At 38.8% G+C, this 27,032-nt stretch overlaps 1 protein-coding gene across 1 annotated transcript; it reads right to left on the minus strand.

The window, feature by feature from the left end:
- Window positions 1-2,699: 2,699 nt before the first annotated feature.
- mindy2 (MINDY lysine 48 deubiquitinase 2) lies at window positions 2,700-25,088 on the minus strand. Its single transcript, XM_079589865.1, has 9 exons — window positions 24,150-25,088; window positions 22,436-22,493; window positions 16,484-16,548; window positions 12,384-12,542; window positions 11,653-11,755; window positions 10,544-10,686; window positions 9,270-9,443; window positions 3,636-3,827; window positions 2,700-3,235 (listed from the first exon to the last, which is right to left on the minus strand). The coding sequence occupies exons 1-9, from the start codon at window positions 24,969-24,971 to the stop codon at window positions 3,071-3,073; spliced, it is 1,881 nt and encodes a 626-aa protein (XP_079445991.1). The 5' UTR covers window positions 24,972-25,088; the 3' UTR covers window positions 2,700-3,070.
- Window positions 25,089-27,032: the final 1,944 nt, after the last annotated feature.

Consider the following 27,032-nt stretch of genomic DNA (forward strand, 5'->3'; position numbering starts at 1 on the left):
TTTGAAATGGGCTTTCTGAATTTTAATTTATAGAGTTTGCACTCTAACACTTCTGCATCCCCCCCATAAATATGACATTTGAGTATTTATCCCACTAACATGTAACTTCTTGTGACATTTCACACATCTGCAATTAACAAAATCATTTTAGAAGCAAATGGTTAAAGCTGAAGCACATTACAGATGAATAAAGTTATTGGCAAACAATACAAACGACAAGCTAATGCACAGTGGGTACATATTATATGTGCTGGAGAAGTCTGTTGCACGTTGTCCTTGATCACTCCTTTATCAGACATGCCACTGATCAAAAGCACCCTGGAATGTCCATATTTAACCTGACCTGCAAGTATAACAGTTGAGCAAGTATTTGACTTCCACCAATGAACTGAATCAGAACTGAGCGTCAGCTTATAATAATGATAAACCAAGTTTGTTGTCGGTTAAAATGGATGACTTAGCAGTTACAGATATATAATATCTTGTTTCATCCCAATAACCTAAGTACAAACCTACAAACCTTTTAAGACATTTCTCTCCCAAATCTTTCGTAACTAGCTTGCGCTTTCTTACCGAATGACACCAGTCGCAGAGGCGACAGAAGCTTGCTGACATTTATGAATTTAAATATAGTTCTTGAAATGTGAAATGATACTGTGAATGCTATTACCTTCTGGGGGAACAAAAACAAAAAAACAAAACATTAACACAGACTTTGTAGTGCACTTTCTGGCTAAACACAATATTAGTATGCCAGCTAATTCAACTCAAATTACAACAACTTCAAAAATAGTCATGGTTTGTGTTAAAAGCCCAATTCCTCGAGTTGAAATGGTAGTTACAGCTATACATTTTAAAGGACCGTTCATACCAGGGACGATAACTATAACGATACAGTTTTAATTAGTGTTCTGATTCTATGAGAATAGGGAAGTCCACACACTACAGCTATAATGACACAGAGGAACAATATCATTGGAATCACTTTCACAACGATTACGTTTTCCAGCAGATGAATAATACATAAAATGTAACAGCAAATCAGAATGCACTCGGCTTTACATCCGTTGGTGTGGACGCTAATGTAGTTATCGTTATAGTATCATTCTTGGTGTGAAATGACCTGAACAAAAAGGACTGTTTCAAATCAAACCCCGTGTTGTACATTAGTTTGAATCTATATCCGTTACCAAGCAAGCTAAAACACGTCAAACTGTTTGCAAGACACTCATGGATATGTTCCTTCTGTGAAGGCCTGTGCGGTTTTCTGTCTATGGTAAGGTCTACAGATTGTCTCAGTCTTGTCTTGCACCCATGTGTGTCAGTATAAAAGATCCTGTAAATATTGTAAGGCTTTTTATATACAGAGAGTATTGGCCGCTGAGGGACCAAACGTCAAAGGAACAGCTCCAGCCCACGACTAGCATAAACAGATTCTACTAGTGCTCCCATGTAACCACTGGGCAACCGTCTGTTCTACGACTACACCATCACGAGCTTGTCTACATGCAGGATTTGTTCATTCGTACATTGCGAGAGCAGAACAACAGGGAAAACAGCCCGACGTTAGCGTTTCTCTGAGTCTGGGGCTCAGCTCAAGGCATATAGCTGGAATGTTTGGATAGAAAAGACTTCGTCTCTCAGGAGGCAGCACTGGAACAGGATGGGCTTGAGTCATCCTTTCCTACCTTACATCCATATAGCATATATGAGTATGTACAGTGTACATGAAAGAGTCTGAAAATTATAGCTGTAGTTAGTGATAGACCGATATATGTCGGTCAGCTCGATTATTTTTCGGCATTGGGTGATAACAGTGTCCGCCTGGCCGATTAACAGAAGTGTTAAATCGCCTGTTATTTCTATCAGGAATCAGCCAACCTCCTCTCCAGATTTCAGTATCAACATCAGCCCACTGTACAACTGATATTGTTCGACCACTAGCTGGAGGAAATCCCAAACAATTGAGATAAAACAAGATTTCCTTGACCATTCTGTGTTTGGCCAATAACGTTGTTCATTCAACAATGCCAGGTTTCATGGACAATGATCCTACTCAATTACTTGTTTTATAAGGCAAATATGAACCAGACTTTTGGCTGAAATGTAAAAGGGGTGGAGCGAAGCAAAAAAAATGGCCATGTATTTTCATATAACCTAACGACTTGGATATTTTAAAACTATGTACATTAATAGTAGTGTCAGCTGTTCACTGCAATTAACAGTAAATGTCCTATTGGCAAAATCAGACACATCTATATCTATATAGCCAAACGAAATTTAAACTGCTTAACAGGAAAACCTTTTTAAATGCTTCAGTTTCTTTAGGATTACGCTCTCTAAAATGGAGGTGACTCCTACAATATCATCATTGTTCAATTTGGCATCAAACTGCCAGGCAAAGAACTATGGTGGCCTACATCAAGCGACTTGTTGGCTTGCTACCTGCTCATGTGAACGGCCTTTCATTAAAAGATCTCAGAAATCCTTCAGTCAAACAACAGAAACTGACCAATACAACAAATCTACATATGCGCACACATATATATATATATATATATATATATATATATATATATACATACACGGGTAAATCGGTATAAAATAGCTTATAAACAACAGCTATAACAGAAATCCCCCCCAAAAATGCTTTAGTATAATGAAAAAAGTGGTGCCATGTTTTTTTCCTTCTTGTTTTTGGGGTAGGGTGGGATTTTTTTGCCTAGTGCTGTGTACATTACCTTGTTTTACAAAAAAAAAAAAAAGAAACAAAATCCACCCTCCCTGGTGACCCCACACAAATATAGTGCACTGCAGTGGTTTTCCTGCTGAGAACATTTGGCCAGCTCTACGAAAGATGTAGTGATAGTCCTTGTAGTGACACCCCTCTCTGCTTGTCTGCATCTTCAGAACACAGAGGGTTAAAGTCAGGCACAAGTGGCTTGAGAATGGCAAGTCCGTCACGCTTCATCTTCCTGCTCGTTCTCTCTCCACCTCACGCTGGGAGATGTGTTGCAGAGCCACTGGAATTAAACTGCTGCCCGTTCGCGCTCCACGTAGTCCACTGCTGTTACAACAAGATGCATTTGTCTTTGTCCTTGGCTTCCTTCTTGGGTTTGCGTTCCCCCGTAGAGGGCTGTTTTCCTGGGCTCGGAGAAGCCGTGGCTCCCCCCGCCGAGGCTCCGGCAGCTGCCGCTCCATCCACCTGGTCAGCACCCGCTGCTGGCTGTTGTCCCTGCAGACAGAGGAAAGAACAAATTAACCTCTTATCTGAACTCTTACAAACTGACATTAAATGAACATTCACCCCATCTTATTGTGAACGATTCATCCATGCGTACATTTCTTTTTTGACCTATAATTGTTCATAAATATGTCATAATTAAAATGACGGTCTTCTCTCTACTGACGTTTGCAAGCTTGTTTAAATTGCATTAGTGCCCATCCACTTTTAAAAACAATGGAGAATTAATCATTGTAAGTTTGTTTATAATATTTTATATATATTATATATATTTTATAAGTTTGTAATATTTGTATGTATAAATTAAAGACACTATATGAATATGAATACATTTAGAATATATATATATATATTGAAGCATTTTGAATGCAAGTTTATTAGGGTAACTCGCCTGTGCCTGTGCAGCTGCTGCCGCTTCTGCCTGCGCCTGTTCCTGCTCCTGATAGTACTGTGACGCTCTGCGGTCCTCCTCCTCCTGCAGCTTCTTGGCCAGCTCTAGATCACTGATGCCTTCTGGGATCTGTTCCCAACCCAGGTCTGAGGCCTGCTGCTCCTGCTGCAGAGACAGCGCCATCAGGTAGTCCTACACATACAGAGGGGAAACACTTACATTGTGTCATCTTCTACTCAGTCCTCATGTTGTACAAAACCCATATGATTGTTTTTCCATGAACCAAATTGAGTTATTTGGCAGATTGTCCAGGCTGAACAAGTGGATGATGACAGCGTTGTATAATGAGTGTACCAGAAAGTATGGTAGAAGGTAATAATAAACAAAACAAAATTATAAACGCAACGCTTGTTTTTGCCCCCATTTTTCATGAGTCGAACTCAAAGATCAAAGACTTTTGCTATGTACACAAAAGGGGGGGATAATTGGCCAATGATACGGCTTTGGCACTGGGTAACATCACGGACACTCTCGCTTCGCACAAGATAATGATCTTACCGAACAGAGTGGCCTTGGATTACATTCTTCCAACACAAGGGGGAGCCTGCACCATTATCGACCCTGAGTGCTGCACAGGTTTAATGGATCCAACCGAGAACTTGAACAAAATCCAACAAGACATTCTTGATCTTTCAGCAAAATTACACCAGATGACTGAAGATAATTCTTCATGGTTCGGAAACTTGGTAAACCCTGCCTGTGGATCAAGGAAATAGCAATTCTGCTGTTGTTTATCCTACTGGCGTACTATCTATGCATCCACAGTATCAAGTGTTTCATTCAACAAATGACTCGTGCCTCTCATGAGAAAATGACAGTTCCAACCAGAAAAGACCCGTAAGAACTTCACGGACCCTAATTGCATGTTTTTTTTACTGTGTCAGCATGCAATTACAGAAAATCAACACAGAAAATCAACACAGAGCATGTGCTATGTGCCTGTAACGATCACAAGTTACAAGAATGAACTTTTAAGTGTCTAAATTTGTATTTTGTGAGAGTTATTAGAACTCCCAAAGGGGGAACTGTTGGGTTACACACTTATAAAATGTTTAATTTAGATTCAAATACAATAGTATATAAACGGAGAAAGTTCTGTACATTGAATTTAGCATTTAAGATTATGATGATGATATCAGCTGAGATTCCTACCAGTCCTGTTCTCTCTATTGTAAGTTAAATGAGTCAGATTACTTAAATCTCACCCTTTGTCTTTAACGGCTCTGGGAGCCCCTGGCCCAGTCGTTGACTAGTTAGGCTGATTGGATCATTTGAATGACACTGTTATGCTGATGAGATCAGGAAATCTCTGTAAATGAGCTGACTCATGTAGGCTACTTCATTTTCATGACCCCTTTGTGTAAATCCCTCCCCCTTGGAATGTGTATAGACTGCAATGTATACGGTTTTAGACTAGACTTGAGTTGGATGACTACAGTAACGCACAGCGAAGTCCTCAATAAAGAATAACTTCTGCTTGAAAGGTATCCCAACGTCTCCTGGTCTCTGCTTCGAAGTAAAGGTTCACAACAGGTGTGACCACCATTTGCCTCACGCAGTGCAACACATCTCCATCGCATAAAGTTGATCAGGTTGCTGATTGTGGCCTGTGGAGTGTTGGTCCACTCCTCTTCAATGGCTGTGCAAAGTTGCTGGATATTGGCAGGACCTGGAATACGCTGTCGTATACGCCGATCCAGAGCATCCCAAACATGCTCAATGGGTGACATGTCCGGTGAGTATGCTGGCCATGCAAGAACTGGGATGTTTTCAGCTTCCAGGAATTGTGTACAGATCCTTGCAACATGGGTCCGTGCATTATCATGTTGCAACATGACATGAGGTGATGGTCGTGGATGAATGGCACACCAATGGGCCTCAGGATCTCGTCACGGTATCTCTGTGCATTCAAAATGCCATCAATATATAATGCACCCGAGTTCGTTGTCCATAACATACGCCTGCCTATACCATAACTCCACCGTCACCATGGGTCCCTCGACCCACAACGTTGACATCAGCAAACCGCTCACCCACACGACGCCATACACGTTGTCTGCCATCTGCCCTGTACAGTGAAAACTGGGATTCATCCGTGAACAGAACACCTCTCCACAGTGCCAGACGCCATCGAATGTGAGCATTTGCCCACTCAAGTTGGTTACGACGACGAACTGCAGTCAGGTCGAGACCCGATGAGGACGACACGACGAGCATGCAGATGAGCTTCCCTGAGACGGTTTCTGACAGTTTGTGCAGAAATTCTTTGGTTATGCAAACCGATTGTTGCAGCAGCTGTCCGGGTGGCTGGTCTCAGACAATCTTGGAGGTGAAGATGCTGGATGTGGAGGTCTTGGGCTGGTGTGGTTACACGTGGTCTGCGGTTGGATGTACTGCCAAATTCTCTGAAACGCCTTTGGAGACAGCTTATGGTAGAGAAATGAACATTACATTCACAGACAACAGATCTGGTGGACATTCCTGCAGTCAGAATGCCAATTGCACACTCCCTCAAAACTTGCAACATCTGTGGCATTGTGCTGTGTGATAGAACTGCACATTTTAGAGTGGCCTTTTATTGTGGCCAGCCTAAGGCACACCTGTGCAATAGTCATGCTGTCTGATTAGCATCTTGATATGCCACACCTGTGAGGTGGACGGATTATCTCGGCAAAGGAGAAGTGCTCACTAACACAATTTAGACAGATTTGTGAACAATATTTGAGAGAAATAGGCCTTTTGTGTACATAGATAAAGTCTTAGATCTTTGAGTTCAGCTCATGAAAAATGGGGGCAAAAACAAAAGTGTTGCATTTATAATTTTGTTCAGTGTATATAAATGTATATATTATATTATATTATTAACGGTAACATTCAGTTTGGGGTCAGTAAGATTTTTAATGTTTTTTAAAGAAATATGCTAATTCTGTATTTATTAGAAAGAATATACAGCAAAAGACATATAGTTATTTATATACAAGTTATTTTAAATTGTAATATTTAACAATGTTTTCTTTTTTAATATATTTTCAAATTGTATTTATTCCTGTGATGCAAAGCCGAATTTTCAGCATCACTACATGTCACATGGTCCTTCAGAAATCATTCTAATATGCTGATTTGGTGCTCAAGAAACATTTCTTATCATTATCAATGTTGAAAGTGGTTGTTCTGCTTAACATTTTTGTGGAAAACAGGATATTTTTTTTAGCAGGGTCCTTTGATGAATTGAAACTTCATTTATTTGAAATATAGATATTTGTAACATTAGAAATGTCTTCACGGTCACTTTTGATCAATTTAATTAATCCTTGCTGAATTGAATAATTCATTTCTATAAAAACAAAATTTGATTTGACCCCACATTTTTTAACAGTGTATTTATTTATCCTCCTCCTTTAGTGCAGCCTGAACACTCTGCTAAATAACTCCTTTTGAGTTCCAAAAAATAAAACTCATGCGCCTTTGAAACAATGAGCATGAGTAAAAGAAGAAAAAAATTGTGGGTGAACTATTACTCTCTGTAGAGCATTATAATACAGCTTAGCCTGAATCCTTACATTAGTAATAAGCTTACGTAATATTTCATGAAAAAAGAGCACATTACATCATGCATATCCTGAGAGTCAGCCCATGACCCATGACCATTTGGTTTACTAAACTAAAAACCAATTAGTTTGCTGACTGACCAAATGTTTAGTGTTTAGAGCACGGTGATCTCCAAGCCCTAATAGACACTTCATTATTAAACAGCCAATACAACAGCAGAAGAAAGAAAGGAAAAGAAGGAATGTGTGTTACGTGAGGCACTTTGGTTCGGTCATCAGGCATTAAAGGCTCCCAAAGGCACAGGGGGAGGGGGTTACACAGAGCTGGAAGAAGGATTTGAAGCTTTTAACATCAATAATTGAGGAGAGTTTCCAGCGGGCAATGGAGCAGAATTGCTAGAGGACAGCAGTGCACTACTCTCTCACAGAGCATGGCTGCGTCTCAACATTTACGGCTCACTGTAACATTAGTCTCCAGAGCTTGCTTTTATCTGAGGGTCACTGTGGCTTCATGAATCTCTTAGTCACCCCATTTGGTACACACGATATTTCCTGAGTGATTACTTTATTACCACAAATAAAATATCAGGAACTGAAATGTTTAATGGGTTCTTAATGTCCAGAGGCATAGGAACTATTTAAAAGGTTTGAGGATTGGATATTTAAAAAGTAATTATTAAAAGTAATTAATGCCGCAGGGCTGGACTTCATGCTTTTCATAAGACAAGTACCTGGAAAAGACCCAGTGTTGAAAATGTTGAAACATTTTTGGAAAAGTAACCACCTGAATTCCCAACTCGCTCTATCTAATATCTGCTTAATGGCATCAAGGCAGCAGTGTTTGTGATAATTCACTGTAATTTATAGTTGCTGGTAATTATTTTTAAATAGTGTCAATTTTTTTTAGGAAACAAAATCAATTGTATAATGTTGTTGTCGAACAGATTAGGAGTGACAACTTTATTTAGTTGCAGTGTGTGCATCGTAAAAGTTTGTGGTCGGTAAGATTTTTTAAAACTGTTTTTGAAAGCTCACCAAACCTCTCTTAAGCTCAACAAAGCTGCATTTATTTGATCAAAAATACAGAGAAAACAGTAATATTATAAATATCATTATAATTTAAAATAACTGTTTTCTATTTTAACAGAAAAGCAAAGCTTAATGTTCAGCAGCAATTACTCTGCTGCTCAATATTTTTTATTTTTATTATTGTCAATGTTGAACATGGTATTGCTTTATATTTAGTAAAAAATGTGATGTGATTTTTTTTTTGAGGATTCTTTTAGGAATATAATAAGTTCAAAAGAACAGCATTTATTTGTAACCCGTGTAATATTTTCTAATAATGAATGTAAAGGTCTTTAGGCCGTGTGTCCACCAAAGTTGAGCAGAGTTGAAGAATGTTCAACCTTTGGTAAAACGCAGCGCTCATCACTGTCACTTATTACCCAGCCGTCCAATCACAGTGGAGGAGGGGCGGGACAAATACCACACCGACCAACCGCCACATCCTGCTTGTACAACGTCAACAGATGACAACAACAAGCATAACGGAACAAAATAATGTACAACAAGAGAAAGAGCAAAAAACAAACTATCTGTGAAATGAGATCTTATTAACACTTCCGCAGATATTCCGTATCATAGCAAGCAAAGCATCTCAACTGAAGAGAAAAAAAAAATTGCGCTGCCAAATGGCTCTCAAGCGCCCACAGTAGGCATTTTCAGCTGGATAAAAAACCTTTGGTGGACACACGGCATTACTGTTACTTTTGATCAATTGAATGTGTCCTTGCTGAATAAAACTATTTATTTCTTAATAAAACTAATAATTTCTTAATACTATATGACTGAAATTACACTCACAACTTCATCAACCCCAGTGAATTGTGTGACATCCCACTGTATGAGCTTTCTCATAGTGGCGTCATGCAAATGTTCTTTCACAGATGTCACCCTGAACAACAATTACAGTTCTCTGTGTTTATGACTGAACAACACTTCCTGAGGAGTGACTAGTCCTGACCTGATCGATCTGGTCCTGCTGACCGCGGTACACCGTTTCCGGGTCAGAGGGCGGCCTCAGATGAAACTCTGAGTCGCAGAAGTTCCCATCTCCGTCAACATTATGCAGACTTTCCCAAACCACCTTCTCCTCAGTGAGAAACCCCTGATCTGTCACCAGCAAGTACAGCTGGGCCTGAGGAACACAGAGAGAGCATTTATAAAAACACTTGAGCGGCCTAAAACACTCTCGTCCATCAATCTTTCAGCACACACAGACCGAGCAGCAGTGGTGTCAAGTTCTGAAGTGTGTACATGAGGATCATGGAAGAGTTTTATCTGTGGGTGAAGTGTATCATGCTGTTACAGAACAACTTCCTCCAGATAAAAGACAGAGGCTCTACAGTCTCCCTGATAAGACAGCTGGGGGTCATGTAGACTCAACATCCAAAACAATTCAAATTCTCTGTGACACATTCAGTTAAGCCCTGAATTTGTGATGATGAGATATATATTTTCATTTTTTATTTATTTTTATTATAAAAAATTAATTAAAACAAACTATAAAAGTGATTAAATATAAAACAAAAACTAAATAGAAATATATATATTTGTATTTTCAATTAATTCTGGATGGTTTGATTTATTTAGAATGAATCTCCCGAGCCTGACTTTTGATCATAGGTATATTCTGTATAAAAATCCTGTTGATGTTGCTGAAAAATATATCCAGTAGTTACAATTCTACTGCTAATTATAGCAGAAATAGCAAATTATGAGTGGATTTCACTGTCGACAAGTATTACAGTTTGATTTGTAGAAGTGCATTTGATTGATTAAAGATTAAACAGACTTTGCATTTTTTAAATATATTATTTTAAGATGTTTCTGATGTCTTGTGGTGTTTTTAACATATGCAGATGGTATAATATGTGATGTGTCATATGTGATGAAAACAAAAACTATTAATAGCCTAATGGAACTTTACAAACGTATAAAAAGTATAAAAAAAAAAAAAAAAACTAAATAATTTGACTGCATATCAGTTTACTTGCATGTGATTATGGGCAGACCTTGACCTTTCAAAGATGCCAAATCGTGGTAATTTGGTATCCCATATTTATAGTCTTCACAGTAGCAGTTTACATTTCTGTTGTTAGCCACTGGGGGGCACCAACATACCCTCTATAGACAATTTCATTTACTTATAGGAGTGCTTATTCACAGCAGCACAGAGCCATCTTCCAGCATCCATCATCTCACAACGCTGCAGAAGTAACACTTGAATGTAAACACCTTAAATTTGGTCATAGTGCTGAAGTGATTGTTCCTGAAGAAGACACACAGTTCTCCCTCCTGTACGGTAGAGGTGAGTTCGCACAGGCCGTGGTATGTTAGCTGAGTCGCTGTGCTGTTCAGAAACTGCTCTGCCACAAACCCTGGAAAAGAAAGAGGCAGTGTGAGACCTCTCTGACACACACAATACAATATAAAATCATTTTATGAATGTGAAATCTTGATCTCCACCCTAGCTCTCCTTGGCACATTACAATGCGATTCGAAAACAAGCCTGATCGTTTCAAATAATCAGTCGATTCAGTTCGCAAAATAGTTTTGAATGATTAGTCCACGAACCAGACTGATTTCACTGACTCAATGATCCGGTCGATCACGATCCATGACGATTGTCAGTGAATAACGACTTCTTTTTTGGTCACACAAAGCCTTCGGGACACTTGGAATAATGTGTATGAGTCATATGGACTAATTTTAGGATACTTTTATGCTACTATATTTTCAAGTCTCAACCTCAATTCGTTGTAACTTCAAATTTCTCCAGACAAAAGCGAGTCATACAGGTTTTAAACAAAAGGATGAATAAATGAAGGAAAGAAAAAACATGATTGAGCGAACTACCCCTTTAAACACACTCGCTGAAACTATATAATGCACAAAAATAACAGCCTGACAGATACAGACTCACGTACGCTTGTACAGGGATAGAGTGTAAGTGGCAGAGGCAGAAAATCAACTGGAGAGAAAAGGGCAGCAACAGAGAACAGACAAGTGCATTCTGATACACGCTTGCAGAAAGAGTGAGAAAAGATGGCGAGGATGATATATTTAGACACAAACACACTAAGAAAAGGAGAGAGGGTTTCAGACAGCTAAAAACTAAAAGGAAGAAGGGTGCTTAAATGAAACTCTGATAGTTGTTTATTTGAATGATGCAAACACTATTCAGGACATAGAGAAATGTATCCGAGACATTAATACATCCAAATGCATGACACCGGTCATAAGGGGAAATGCTACGGTGAGCACTTCCCTTCTGTAAGAAGAGGCCTGGATGAATGTGTGAAAGGAAAAGGAGGAGAAGACAGATAAAAGCAGTGAATACCCACCTTCCCCGGCCAGCTCGCTGCTGTCTGACTGCTTACAGCTGATTATCTTCTCCACCAACTGGTTATAGCTGCAGTTCCCCACTGCCTTCACTATATCAGCCATCTACAGAGAGCCACACAAAAGAAAGACAATATGCCGGTCAATATATCAGCGTGAATGTTAACGTTCCACACTGGTGTTTTTTTTACAAGGGCTATCAATTTAATGTGTTAATTTAATCAATCAATTTAATCTGTACATAACGTACCTACAAACCGCAGGACGTTTTTAACAGCTGTTTTATCAAATTTGAACAATTTGCTACGCCATTGTGAAACCATGATGCTCCGGGCGCAATGTGTAAAAAAAAAAACATTGACTGACAAACTCAACTGAATAGATTGTTGTTGTAGTCCAATGATATAGAACTAAAACCAACAATATATTGAAAGCCACTTTTAGTGAAGTCTACTTAATAAATATATCTGTTTGTCAGAAAGAAAATGTAAATAATGTCTATCTTAATTTGAAGGGTTTTCTTAGCAAGTACTAATATGTGCAATTAATTGGATAAATTAGCATTTAATATTGCATTTTTTTTTTCCATTTTGTAGTTAATTATTGATTGACAGTCCTTTTTTTTATTTTTTATTTGACTAAAGCTGCTTATGCACTACATATAATGTATTTGTGAAACTGAGCATATAACTACAGTAGAATAAGATTCTGAAATGAAAGCCCGCATGCAGACCTGTGGGTCGACCAGCCATCCGTGGTAGAGTGGGATATCCAGCAGGTCGAACACGATGCACTCGGGTGTGTACTCGAACACCCGCACATCTGTGAACTTAACGTTTACATCCAGACCCGTCTGCAGTTTATGCAGCACCGCCATAGCATCACTCATATTCTAGAGATTAGAGAAAGAGACAGAGCGACCAAAGGAATTATAAAGGCAAATACAAAAACAATGAGGGAATAGTAACTTTTTTTGTTTTGTTTTTAACACAACAAATGCATGCATTTCTATTAAATGACACACCCAATGAATTGTCTCACTACCCTGAGCAGGACAAATCTCATAACTCTAGACTAGCGACTAAAGAGCTCAAAACACCCAGAGTTCACCTCCTTAACACAACTCTAAACTCTCACAACTCCTGACTCTCAAACACAAGCCACTGCAAGACTACAAACTACAGCGCAGTTCAACAGTTAAAGTGTGAAGTTGAACGTGTGTGCGTGTGTTCGGCATTTTATATTACGTTCCAGATCCTATGATAATAATAATAATCTGTCCAGCTCTCCTCTCACTTTTAAGGACTCACAGTATGACCATCTGTTATGCTGATCGGTCACAGCACACAAAATGAGTTTGTGTGGACAGTTGTTGGGATTAGAGCTTGTAACACAACCATGTATCAACCACTTGATACATCAAACCCCATGAATCCCTAGAAACCAGTGAGATTATCTTTGCCCTTCTGTCTCTGGGAGGTTTCTGCCCTGGCCATTTCCTGGTTTTACAAGGGATTTCCTTGCACTTTCACTTAATTCAGTCTCATTCACTGGAATTCTGGATTTGATTTAAAAAGTTCCAGTTCTGGAAGCTGACCGGTCAACAGCATTCAGTGTTATCCAAGTATTATAACTATTCTATTGGAGTAATTATACACATTTTAAATGTACTTTTATTTCTATATGATCAGTTATCTTTTATCAAAACTTTTTATTGCGCCTTTGTCATTTTTATAATTCTATTCATCTTTACTTTTTATTTCAGTTTTAGGTTGAGTCATTTTAGTAGCTCAACATTGCCATGGCAACAATTCTAATTTTCATTTAAGTTTTTTTTAAATATTTATATTTTATTTCAACTTCAATCAAAAAACATTTTTTATATTTTTAGTTAACAAGAACACTGACAAGCTGTGCTAAAAAAAAGCATTCTAATAGGAATCTGTTTAGCCTAACTGTTTTATAAAAGCAATCCGGCAGTTAAGACCATCTTAAATTGTGAACAGTCAAAGGGGTTGCTAACAAAAAGCCTGTATCTCTGACTTTATTCATGATAGAAGGAAGGTTTTCAGATTAAGCCATTTATGACTCTCACTAGATCCCAAATGAATGTTCACTTCACGCGGTCAGTGTTTGGGATCCAGAAATGTATTTACTAAAAGGTGTGACTCTCATTGTCTTGTACACAGACAGGATCAGATCAAATACTGCGGTCAATCCTCCCCTAGCGATAATCTTGATAACGATAGTGACAGATAATGATAATTAAAATGAAGATTTTTTGTCTTACGTCTTCAATGATTAAATTCTAAACTGCATTTCAGGCAACTCAAGAACATATCAAGAGAACAAATTTGGTTTTGGCTTAAAATTTCAAGTAGTCATTTCCGATCTAGACAGCAGTCCATCTTTGTCATACCCGAACTGTATTTAGCACTCGAAACGAGACAAAACCTGACAACCATATTCTGACAGCGAGTGAGCACAGCCTTCATCTCACCTTGACTCCGATCAGAATAGCACAGGTCATCATCTCGCAGCTCAATACCAAAGTATGATGTTTCCAAACCAACACTAGACACCTTTAGAGAACTGCCGAGTCATGAGTCCCAGCTCTCCTGGAACACGAGCCAGGATGAATCAGTGTGGCACAGGCTGACCCGATGGCCAGTGGGTGGATGAGAGCATGTAGAACTGGCACCGGGGTCAGAGGAGCGTAAACAGATTAGCCAAGACCTATCCACCCACAGCTCCCATTCAGTCCCGCTTCCAACCCCCCACCCACGCCCAGCCTGTGTGTGGCCCGGCTCTGTCCCCGTGCCCCTGCCAGCGTTTCTGACCCACTTTTCCCAGCTCTTTTACTCTCGCTCCAGTCCAGAAATATTCACTGAGATGGCTATGCAAGCTTTAATACAATCAGAACATCTATTACACTGAAAAACGGCTGATAAACACAGTCAAACCTGAGTGATGTTAATACATGCACTGTTTGCACAGGCTAAACACACACAGAGAACAGACAGGCCCATTAGTTCTTCCGGACCTTTTGTGTGTGTGTGTGTGTGTGTGTGTGTGTGTGTGTGTGTCACTCTCTCTTACTGCCAAAAAAGCGCTTCACTAACTGTCAACACACACACAGAGCCTGGCCAAAGACAGTCAGCTGACCTACAGTGTAGAGAAACAGCATTATTGAAGCATGAATGAAGCTCAGTTGAACTCTAAACGATAAGTACATTATAAAAACCGAAACTAGATCAAAACACAAGCACAAAGCAAAATCTCCTTTAGACAGCAGTAGAAGAGTAAAGGAGCATGAATCCAGTCAGCCTCCACCCACTCCAATAAACAAGAACACACACCCGGGAACATCAGAAACATTGTTGTCTTAATCCTCACATCCTCAAACTCACATGCAAAAAAATAGACTCGACTTTGAACTGCTTGGAAGTGAGATATTTTAAAATGAATATATAATATTAGCAATTAAAAGAGACTCACATTAGCAATATTATATTATAAACTATTTAATAAACTATTAACATACTGGGGGAATATCAAAAAGACTGTTAAGAACCTGATGTTGGGGGTCATAATTTATCCCCAAAACAACTGGGAAAAATTTGAAAATATATATAATAAATTACCTTTCTAAAGTTTCGGGTCAGTAAGATTTTTTTGTTTATGAAAGAAGTCTCTTGTGCTCATTAAGGCTGAATATGCTGATTTGGTGCTCAAAAAACATTTCTTATTATTATCAATGTTGAAAATAGTTGTACAGCTTAATATTTTTGTGGAAAGCATGGCACATTTTTTCAGGATTCTTTGATGAATAGAAAGATTTATTTGAAATAGAATTAATTTCTTTAAAAAACACACAAAAAAAAACACTTGATTGGAAGTGTGTTTTTTTTGCCCCTAAATTGGTGTGGTTACAGCCTCTAGCCTTACCTGGCAATCTTACCAAACTGACCTGAATAGATTCTACAATAGATTATTATTATTGTAGTACAATAACTAATTGGCATTCTAAACTAAATTTGAGGTTGTGATAAAATGGAAGCTTATATTGGAATCAAATTAATTACTCCACGTGGAAAATACGGTAACACGCAGTAAACCTTCACCCGCTTATCGGAAACTGTCGTTGGACCGTTTGATTTGGGGATGAAATATGATTAGTTTATTTTTGACAGGCTTTGTGGTATAATAAATATAATAAACACTCTAATAAAGAAAAAGCCCAGAACATGCATCCCAAACCAGCCACGTGTGAAGAGAAATGAGCCATCTCTCTTAACCCAATCTCCTTACATGCCAAACGCTGTACAGCAAACAGTCCTATAAAAGGTTCATACTCTCTCAATGCAACACAATGATGATATTTACACCAGCCATTATATAAACAGTTGGATCCAGACAGTAATGGACCATTTTTTCACAATTCCTTTAATTCAATGGTGATTCCATGCATATTACCTGCTGGGATGAATGGGTGTTGATACTAACACAGCTTGTTTCCTAAAAGTACTGTAATGCCACAGAGAATAACTGGCTGTTTAATGACAGAGAACCAAGCCATGCTCTCTACAAGAACAAAAGGATGTTTTGAGAAGAGATGCAAGAATGTGAGAAAGATATCTTTCTGTCTAAGTGTCTACATGTGTCTTGGCTAATGTTTTCTCCCCTGTCAGAGCCTATGGCCTCACCTTTCACTCCTCGTTCTGAGTGTTAGCACTGCACCACCACACAAACACACTATGCATGTAAACAGACTGGCTATCATCGATAGACTTCTATTCTGTGAGTCACAAGCAAAACTGCTGTTTCTGTTACCTGTTCGTAGTTCAACCGCTGAGCCTCTGAGATCTCTTTTGGCTTCGCTTCAAGGATATAGTCTCCTGTTGTGATGGAGTGAAAGCAAGAAAGAAAAAGAAAGGGAGGGTTAGTGAAAAAACATTTGAGAGACAGTGCACTTATGGAAAACACATGCTCACAGGAGACATCACTCCCCTCTTCACCCTGTTGCAATTAACAAACTGTCTACATATGGCAATAAACCAAAAAGCAGTAGATATTTACAACCCCAGCCATTCTGTATTTACAGCTTTAGTGTGAATGTCTGCCAATACTGTGGCAAGACAGCGATTGGAACCTACCTGTTTTAGTGGATGGGCCTACAAGGTCAAACTAGCATGTCACAAAGTTTGTTTACATGTGCATTTGTAAGTTTTTGTGTTGTTGAGCTATAACAATCACCTGTCTGTCCAATATATATACATATGACGCAATGCATAATCAAAAATATACATCAAATTACATATAAAAATTGATGTACAGTATATACAAACAGACTAGAGGCAAACTGAAATCTGTTTAATGTGTATACATGTGGGGCAATGCCGAGCGAGCAACAATCGCATTATGTAGGTCGGTTAGTCCGACTTCACAAAAAACAAACTACTACGATTTCAATCAGACTAGAGCTGTTACATGACACTGTAAAAAGACTATTGATTTCATCAGACTTAAATACAACTGAAAGTGCATGTATACTCGGAGGTGGTCATTGTCAATGCAAATATCACATTTGTTGTGTAGCCTAAACGTAGTTGTAGTGCAGTTACCTTAGTGAAATTTCAGCAAAATTTCACGACAAAAGTTCCACTGTCCAGTGATGTAAAGCACGGCTCATAAAGAAGTCTCTTTCAAACCAAACAGCTTTCTATTGGTCAACAATACAAATTTGTGAGACAAATTTGAACCCAGTGTGAAACCTTTCGTCCTAAAGTTCCTATTGAAATGACTGGATTTCGACTGAAAATTCACAGAAAAAATGGTAAATGCGCGCAGTACCAATGTAGTCATTTGTGAATGACTGCCTATTCATGTAACACATCATTGTGCCAAAACAGTTTTAGAACATTGCTTGCTAGATAGGCCTACACTTTAAACAACTGTTACTGTCCGATCCAAAAATATGGTATGCAAATGTATGTTAATAAAGGTGTAAACAGGCAGTGAGATTGTCAAGGAAATAATGTACAGTAATGTATTGTCAATGTACTTTTCTCTTCTCTTCTATATCTTTTATTTTTTATTATACTGTGTTGGACTACACTGGGAAGGGACACATCACTTGCATATTGTTGTCCTATTGTTAGTTTAATTGCTTTTATTGTTCTCCTCATTTGTAAGTTGCTTTGGATAAAAGCATATAATAAAGGATTAAATGTACGTAGGGCTGCACGATTAATAAAACCAAAAAACGCAATAAGTCTTAGTGCGGTTATCAAATTGCAAAAGTGGTGATTTGATTTTTTTTTAAATGCGCTGCCTATTTCAGAGTGAAACTTGGCACTATGTTCTTCCACATGAGCAGATCATTATCCACCGATGTTTGCAGCGTCTCAGACCAGCATCTACTCTGAGTTGTGAGTCATTTTAACGTGCATTTGCGCAAAGTTTGATGGTTTGACGTTTGAAAATTTAAAAAATGATCACTGTAGTAATTTTTCTTATTTTCATTTATTATTATTCATAATTATTATTTTTCCCCAAATGGTGTAGTGGTACAAGGACCTTACCTAAAAAAAAAAGTAGTTTCAGAATTCAATTCAACATTTAGTTTGACCTCTACGCAAGTTTTATCATTGTCCTCCTTTTATTGTCTTGTCCAACTAACTCTCCTGCAGATCAGAGAAGGGGGCTGGAACAGAGAGAGAGGGCAGCCATGGCTGCTGGCATACTGGCAGACATGAGAAGAACTGACCCTGGGTTTTGCTCTAATACAGGAGCACCTGTCATCCGTCTCATTAACATTCTGAACACACATACAGCTGTAGGTACAGGAGCACCGTCCGCTCGGCTGTACTGACCATTAAATCAAGGCCAAATCACTGCAAATTCCATTCCAGAGCAGTCCATTGCTATTGATTCCCACATACTTGTCACCTTTCAAAGCTTTCCAGTGACTTATCATTGTACTAATAATTCAGCGACACCGAATTATATGGTTGCACGCACCTGCTATAGTTCAAAACAAACAAGTTCAAAATCCCAGAGGAAGCCTAGATGTTTCTGCTCTGACAAAGCACGAACGTGTGAGAGAGAAGCGTGAAGCTCGGCGGTTTTATTTTCGGCCCACTCCCTCAGACTCCAGCTTCCTCTGATCAGTGCCAAGAATGCGGCCCAGCACAGGCAGGTTCATTTGGGCTACTTTGGCTTATTTCTGCGTAGCAAAAACACTTCGTTCCAACTCCCGCCTCTTCATTTCTCTTTCAGTTCATCTCCAGCTGATCTCTTCCTCAGTCAATTTCTTTGTCTCTCCCATACCAGGCCTCTCCTTTAATCAGAACCCATTAAAAAGCTTCTGCTGCTGCTCACACTGCTTTACAAACTTCTTTACTGCTCTCATTCACTTTATAACATCAAGCTGTAAAGGGATAGTTCAGCCAAAATGAACATTTTGTCATTGTAGTCTCATATGGCTCCCAACCCGCATGACTTTATGTCTTCTGTGGAACACAAAAAGAGAATTGTACTTGCTGCACTTTGTCATGATAATAGCCAGCATGGAGATGAGACTTTTTAACATAAAAATGTACCATTATATATCATAAAAGTGGTCCATAGAATGCGTGTGGCATATTTTAGGTCTTTTGAAGATTGTGCGAGTAACAGACTGATATTTAAATCTTTATATACTCAATAACTTTCATGAATAAGTTAAAAGCCAATTTCTGCCAAATAACAACTTTTTTGGGGTCTGATTGTGACACAACTTTAACATCAAAAGAGAAGTATGCACAAGAAAATGCCAACTTTTATGATTTTGCATTCGTTTTTTTAAGCTGGAAAGCCACAGTCTCTTTACACAGTAGTTTCACAGAGCGACCAGGTGAATTCTTTAAAAATTCTTCTTGTGTGTTCCACAATTAAATAAAGTGTTACAGGTTTGGAATAACATCAAGCTGAGTAAATGACAGAATTTTCATGTTTGACAATAATGAGACAAAACAAAGCTTCCCCAAGTCTTACATTTTCATGCTGCAATTGTCATTTTTTTAAATTGTTGGAATAATGAACAATTTATTCAGGCAACCAAAAACATATAATGACAAAAATCAGTCATAAGGCTTTGGCCACATTATTTTGATGCTAATAAAAAGAAAAAACTTCTGTATCAATTTAATGCATTGAACATTTATCAAGCCTTAAATGTAAAATAACTTATTGGGAAACATACTATAGTAGATGCTCAGAAAATGAACAGTAACTGAAGTGCATCCTTTGATCAAATCAGATAAGACTGCGCAGTTGACAGGGTTTGTTCATGGGCCACTGACTTTGCCTGGAAATAAAACACTAACAGTGCTGTAAAGTACAGCAGAGGAGAGTGAGATGGATGCTGTCTAATGGAGTTAAACAGCTTACTGCACCTAGGGAAGAGAAAAGCAATTTACAGATGCCTGTGTAGCTAACCATGGATGTCTCATAGAGCATAAGTGAGTATGCTTCAGGATAAATGCAGCTCTAAGCTATGATGGGAGTCCCGGTACCTCAAGAGGAACATTCAGAAGGTCAAACATTCAACACTCTCCATCTGACACGTTTTTGTATCTAGGGGATTTCTGTGTCTGTGTCAGGCATGCTTTAAATCACATGGATGTGTGTGCTTATCAACAGCTCAGCAATATGAGGAATACTTCAGAGTGGTCTCTAGACAGACAGCTGGGAATGGGGTGTGTATGGCCTCAAGCATGTTCAATGAAGTCAAGTTTTCCAAGCTGCAAAACGGACCCTGACCAGCTTCAGGGGGTAGCCTAGTATTTCTCACATGAAGCTGTTGTACCCTTCCGCTCTCCTATTTTATTGCAAGTTCAGTCAAGAATGGGCAACGAATATCCAATCCAAAATAAAAGTTTGTGTTTAAATAATATATGTATGTGTACTGTGTATAATTATTTTGTATAAATACACACATATGCATATATATATTTAAGAACTACTCGCATGTATATATTTATACATAATTTATATTATATATATATATATATATAAATAACAAATTTTTCTTAAATATATACATACATACATGTGTGTGTATTTATATACACAAAATAATTATACACAAAACACATACATATATTATTTAAACACAAACTTTTATTTTTTATGCGATTAATCGTTGCCCATCCCACATATAATACAAAATTATATTTCAAATTAAATAATATTATTAGGCTTTCTAAACTTAACTTGAACATTTTGTGTATATTTAACCACAGCGTCTGCCATACAAACACGCATGCTTAATAAATAATCTTATTCTTAGTGGACAAATGTCTTGCATTCAAAAGTTTGTCAAGCTTTAAAACTGAAAATATACATCACAGTGACCACACCCATGTAAGGAATGACATTTTGAGACCACATCCTCTGCGGTCACAACCACAGCGCTTTATGAGGGTGAGCAAGGCACAAGCTTGCAAAGTTCATAGAGTCTAGACTTTCCAGAAAGATTTCAAACGAAGCACAATCTGAATCCAGTAAAGATCACCGTGATTAAGGCTCATTAGCCGCAACGCGTCGTTGTGCGGTTATTTGATAACTGTTTTTAATTGCCTGAAATAAAGGCTTTTTTTATATACGTTTACTTTAACTCTCGAGTGCCTTGGCTTGATTTGTTTTTCTGAGTCGCATTTTCCCTAGATCCAAAGAGCACCAGGATACGGATTTTTACACCCTGTGCAGCACTTTTTTTGCACTCCTTGTCTTCTGAATCCAGTAAAGATTGTGCATTTTATAAATCGCTTGTGTTGTGATGTTCCGCTTTGGATAAAAGCATCTGCTAAATAAGGGTGTTTGTAAAGGTCTTTAAGGAGTGTTAAGAGAAACCACTGAACATACATCCACCTCTGAACAACACCTACAGAGCTGATATCTAGATTCATCTCATACTTGGCATTTCTGGAGTGTGTGAGGCCAAATAAAACTCTTTTTCTTCAACAATCTGCTTTTACATTCCATCATTGATATTTAGGACTAGTGGACAAGATGCTTTTAATCTATTACTAGTCTATTAACTAGTAATAAAAAAGCTAATGCAATGTGAGAAACTGAGGTCCAAGCAACTGTCTGACTGCAGTAATGCAACACTTCTGTGTTCCAGGTCAACATGCCACAGTGGAAATAGGGATCTAGATTCTGTGACGTTACAAGAGGACGAGGCCTTGGGTATTTCCCTGATCTGGTGCTGTCCATCAGCACCTGAAGACATATCACACTTTCTGGTTCTCCGATGTTTATCAGGCTGTTTAATCGAACACACAACAGAGTCTAATTTGATTTACAGACGAACACAGATGAATAGAAAAGCTCAGATTTTCTTGAAGAGGTACATGCAGAAAATAACCATATGTTGAAATTACATTACACAATCCTATAATTAGGATGACATCCCTAGCTTTTGCATGATTCCTACTATAATTTGGTGTCCTACGGTGGATAAATTTACATTTTTGGGAAAGAACTAGCAATTAGTGACATGAAGCTGCAGAGAGAAGTAGACAGAAAGACTTGAGTATAGCTTTCCCATTATAGTGTTTTCAGCGAGCCCACCGTACTTTGCATCACTCTCTACATCTTTTTATTTTTTTATTAGCTCTTCAAATGAAATAAAACCTGAAACATCGTCCTTCTACTGAACCCTCCTCCATTGGATAGATACTGTGTCAACAAGACCACATAAAGAGTTCACATTTATAATGCAAATGAAATGCTTACCCAGATATTCCATCAGCTGCTCCGCCGTTATTATCTCCATCATAGGTGGCAGCTTGACCTGTGCCAAAACCAGAGAGAAATCATTTTAAAAGCAGTTTAAATGACAAATTGCTCATGGTCATATACAAGACCTCTTATCCTTCGACAATGATGCTATGTAACACACATACATAGGGGTTACTAATGGTGTTGAAATGGACTGCTGTATTAGCAGAGAAGATTGAGAAGATTGAAGGAAATAAAACAGGCATCATCTTAAAAACAGCCTGAAAGTGGCTATCATCTCCATAAGAAGCCAGTGGCTTTTAAAGCAGTCACAGCTGAAAAACATAGTGCCTCTTTTTTCAAGATGAAAGACTGAGCACTGAAATAGCGCCTCGTGTGCCTGCCAACTCACTGTCAAAGCCAATAATTAAATGTCATCTTTATAATGCAAATGAGTCCAGGGCTGAAAGCCAGAAGTTACTGGTGTGTCTGTCAAATGACTGTTTAGGATGTAACCATGATACTGGTATGCGTCTACAAATAAAGGGGATGTTATTTAAAAATCTGGAGATAGAGAGACAAACATCTGAAGATGAAAACAGAATCCAAACAGAACTTCAAGTCAATCTCAATTACCTTTTCAAATGCTATTGCAATTTTTTAAAAAATTTTTTTACAATTTGTTTAGTCAAATATGGACTAGCCTATAGTTTAATAAGTCAACATTATTAACAATTAATGAAAATATATATAAAAATATATTTTCCCAGAACTGTGATGATGCGTTTCCACATATCAACATCAATGTGGATATTTTATATTTTTTCACTTTACAAAATGTTTAACGCTGGCAGTAAATTGCAAAAAAGCAAAAAAAGAATGAACACTGCTGAGAGCGTATTTAATACAAGGGAGTGACGTCAAAGATCACATTATTTTCTCTACAAACTGCTGCGATCAATCTGTCTATATTCTTTCCATTTTTTTGGAAAGTCGTGGAAACACTATAACAATTTCTTTTTCTTTTGCTATTTAAGCAAATGGAAATAGAAAAATAATATTTGCTGTCATCTCCCATTCACCACTATAAAAGTTTATGAAATTATGACGACTTCGCTTCCGAGAAAACCAGACATGTGAAAAGGGTCCATATAGTACTAGTGGTTTTTATATGGACTTTATATTGACACCTAAAGGTCTGGATGCTGTGCAAGCTGCATTGCTTGTTTTATCACTGATATATTTTTTGTACCCATTCTGTTGGACTTTCTAAATCACATGTATACTGTCCCATACCATTACTATAAAGGAAGTATATATTCTCAATTTATTATTAGTAACTCTGTAAACCACATTACACAATGGGTCAAGAGATGTCAACATGGCAGCTCCCTGAGGGGGCGACCCGCACTGTGCAGAATAAAACATTGTCTAGAATAGATAGAAGACAAACATGATAAGTTATCCTCTGTGAGTTAGTGTTCTTCATTTTAATTAAGTAGGCTACATTTAGACTTTTGAATAAGCAAATAACATATGAACCTGCCTTTATTTAATTCCAGTGACAACTGGAACAGGTGCATTGGGTACTGCTTACTAAGTAGACAAACACAATCCAATCAAATGTTTTAAAGGATAATTAGAACACCGGGTAAAACACAGCAATTGCACATATATAACGTGGGTGGTAGTGTGACCTGCCAAACGAGCAGCATTTCATCTTATTTACCTTCCATGACAATAGCAGGACATTCATAATAGCCAGCAGCGGGCACGGCCCGTTCTCATTCTGTGTGATGATAGGCGTGTTCTCCTCCTTCCACTTTATCCACTTGATGTGGTACAACGACTGACCGGTCACCCTGTCTTTAAGACAGGGGATTTTCGTTCCCTCGGCCCCATATTCACTCTGAATAGCCAAAGCTAGTCCCTTGTCCTCCAGTCCTTCACTGTTGAGGTCTGAACTTGGGCAGGAGTTCAGATTGGAGAAGGACTCTAGTGAATCAAAGCTGCGGGACTCTCCTGCGATGCTGGGCTCACTCCCACTCGGAGGACCCTCAGAAACGGTGTGATCGTTTGAAATCGAGTTTGCAGGTTTTGCTTTGTCTGGACACAAATAAGTAGGTTTGGCCAGCTTCGTCGTTTCTTGTGTCCCTCCATCCAAACCGCCCGCTTGCATGTTATTGATGTCGGATTGCTCTCCCGTGAGGTTGTTTACTAACTTTGAGGTGCCACCCTCTTTATTCCCAGCAACGGCCATCAACGGCTCGTATCCCATTCCGTTGCTCAGCTGATCCGCTGCATCGGGCGACAGTTTCTCTGGTAAAACGCTCGGTTGTGCGCTCTTGCTTACTGTCTCAGCAGCATCTGATGTCTGTGTGCAGGGTGTAGCATTAGCACCGCTAGCACTTGCACAAGTACTCAAAGTCTCTCTCTTCTCGCAGACATCTTTCATACCGCCGACTGTTTTGATATCTGCGGGTTCTGCGCGGATAGCGGTGCACAGGACACTTCCTCCTGCGTCTCGATGAGGGTTTGCATTCTTCTCCATTTCGCTGAACGCACCAACGACAACCTTTAACTAGATGGCAAGCTCCAGTCTCAGCTCCGACGACGCCATGACATCTCCACCTCTGACGTCATCCCTTCATAGACACTTACTTACCGACTATACACAACCACTGACTGTATGTGTCATTTTACTCGCAGCTTAAAGGTATACTCCCCGTCATGTTGTTCCAAACCTGCATTACTTTTTTATTTCGCTTAGCTCAACAGATGTTTGGCAGAATATTAGACTGACAGCCTTAGGCAAAGAAAGTGAATGGAGACTGAGGCTGTCAACTCCTTTGGTGTTCCACATAAATAATGTCACTATTTTAATTTAACATATATAACTTCTGAAAGAATACAAAACAACATGATACATTTTATATCGGTTATACAACCCCAAATCCAGAAAAGTTGGGACATTTTGTAAAATGCTATAAAATCAAGAATCGGTGATTTGTTAATTATCTTTAACCTTTATTTAAATGACAAAAGTACAAAGAAAATATTTTTTATAAGTTTTCACTGACCAACCTAGGTGTATTTTGCAACTATATATATATTTATGTATATATATATATATTATGGCTATGGCTGCAACACTTCAAAAAAGCTGGGACAGATGCAAAATAAAAGTGAAAAGCTTATATTATCCAAGTTAAACTCTTTTGAAAGTTGAGTCCACAATAAAGAAGGTGAATTGGTAATAAGTGGAGCATCTCAGTCTTTACAAGCAAAGATGGCTCATCATGCTCATCACTTTGTGCCAAATATCATGAGAGAGTTCTTGAACAGTTTAAAAATCACATTTCTTAATGCAAGATTGCAAAGATTTAAGTCAAGTTTCACCTTCTACCATACATAATGTTGTAAAAAGATTCAGAGAATCCAGAGAAATTCCAGTGCATGTAGAGCAAGGCAGGAAATCTCTGTTAAAAGAGCCCTCCGACGGCATTGCATGAGAAACCGTCATACTCTGTTAAATACAGCCATGTGTTTGGGAGTACTTTGAAAAACCATTGTCACTTAACACAGTCTGCTGCTGCATCAAGGAGTGCCAAGTGCCACATGAATCTCTGTTACAAAAAAATAAATCTATACATGACTAAAATGACTAAATGCACATCAGTTTTATGCAGAGATGCCGGCAAGTTCTTTGGGCCCGAGCTCATCTCAGATTATTGTACCAGCAGCCATATCACACTGGAGCCCAAGACTGGTTGTTGCCCACTGAAGCCAAGCAGAGCTGAGCCTGTTAGTACCTGATGGGAGACCATGAGAAAACCAGGTAGTTGCTGGTGGAGGTGTTAGTGAGGCCAGTAGGGGGTGCTCCCCCTGTGGTCTGTGTGGGTCCTAATGCAGTATAGTGACGGGGACACTGTACTGTCAAAGAGCACCATCCTTCGGATGAGACGTAAAACCGAGGTCCTGACTCTCTGTGGTCATTAAAAATCCCATGGCACTTCTCGTAAAGAGTAGGGGTGTAACCCCGGTGTCCTGGCTACATTCCACCAGCATTGGCCCCTACCAATCATGGCCTCCTAATAATTCCCATCCATTGAATTGGCTCTGTCTCCACCTGTAGCTGGTGTGTGGTGAGCATACTGGCGTTGTTGTACTGTGGCTGCCGTCACATCATCCAAGTGGATGCTGCACACTGGTGGTGGTTGAGGAGATACGATTGTAAAGCGCGTTGGGTGTACAGTATATTATGAAAGCGCTATATAAATGCCTCATTCTATTCTATGATCCAAAACCAAAACACAGTGGAAATCTGTGCTGCGGTCAGATTTCAGTTTGTTTTGGGGGAAAACGGACATCGAGTTCTCAGCACAGACTAAAAGGGACCATCCAGATTTCATCAGCGACAGGTGCAAAAGCAAACATCTGTCAGGTACATCAGTGCCAACGGTATGGGTGACTTGCATATGTGTGAAGGTACCATTGACTTGAATGCGTATATTGGGATTGTAACTCAATTCCCAAACATTTTAAAAAGTTTAATTAAAAGGAATGGTGATGTGACACAGAGGTAAACATTCCTCTCTTACTTTTTGGAGTG

The sequence above is a fragment of the Phoxinus phoxinus genome (genome assembly GCF_949152265.1).
Source record: "Phoxinus phoxinus genome assembly, chromosome: 2".
NCBI lineage: Eukaryota > Metazoa > Chordata > Actinopteri > Cypriniformes > Leuciscidae > Phoxinus > Phoxinus phoxinus.

What these genes read in the sequence shown, in the direction of transcription:
- mindy2 (XM_079589865.1), bottom strand. Translation starts at nt 24,971, where the DNA reads ATGGAGAAGAATGCAAACCCTCATCGAGACGCAGGAGGAAGTGTCCTG. An exon ending in TCCTGCTATTGTCATGGAAG is followed by an intron (nt 22,494 to 24,149) that starts GTAAATAAGATG and finishes GTTTTGGCACAG; the next exon opens with GTCAAGCTGCCACCTATGAT. An exon ending in CAGCAGCTGCACAGGCACAG is followed by an intron (nt 3,236 to 3,635) that starts GCGAGTTACCCT and finishes CTCTGTCTGCAG; the next exon opens with GGACAACAGCCAGCAGCGGG.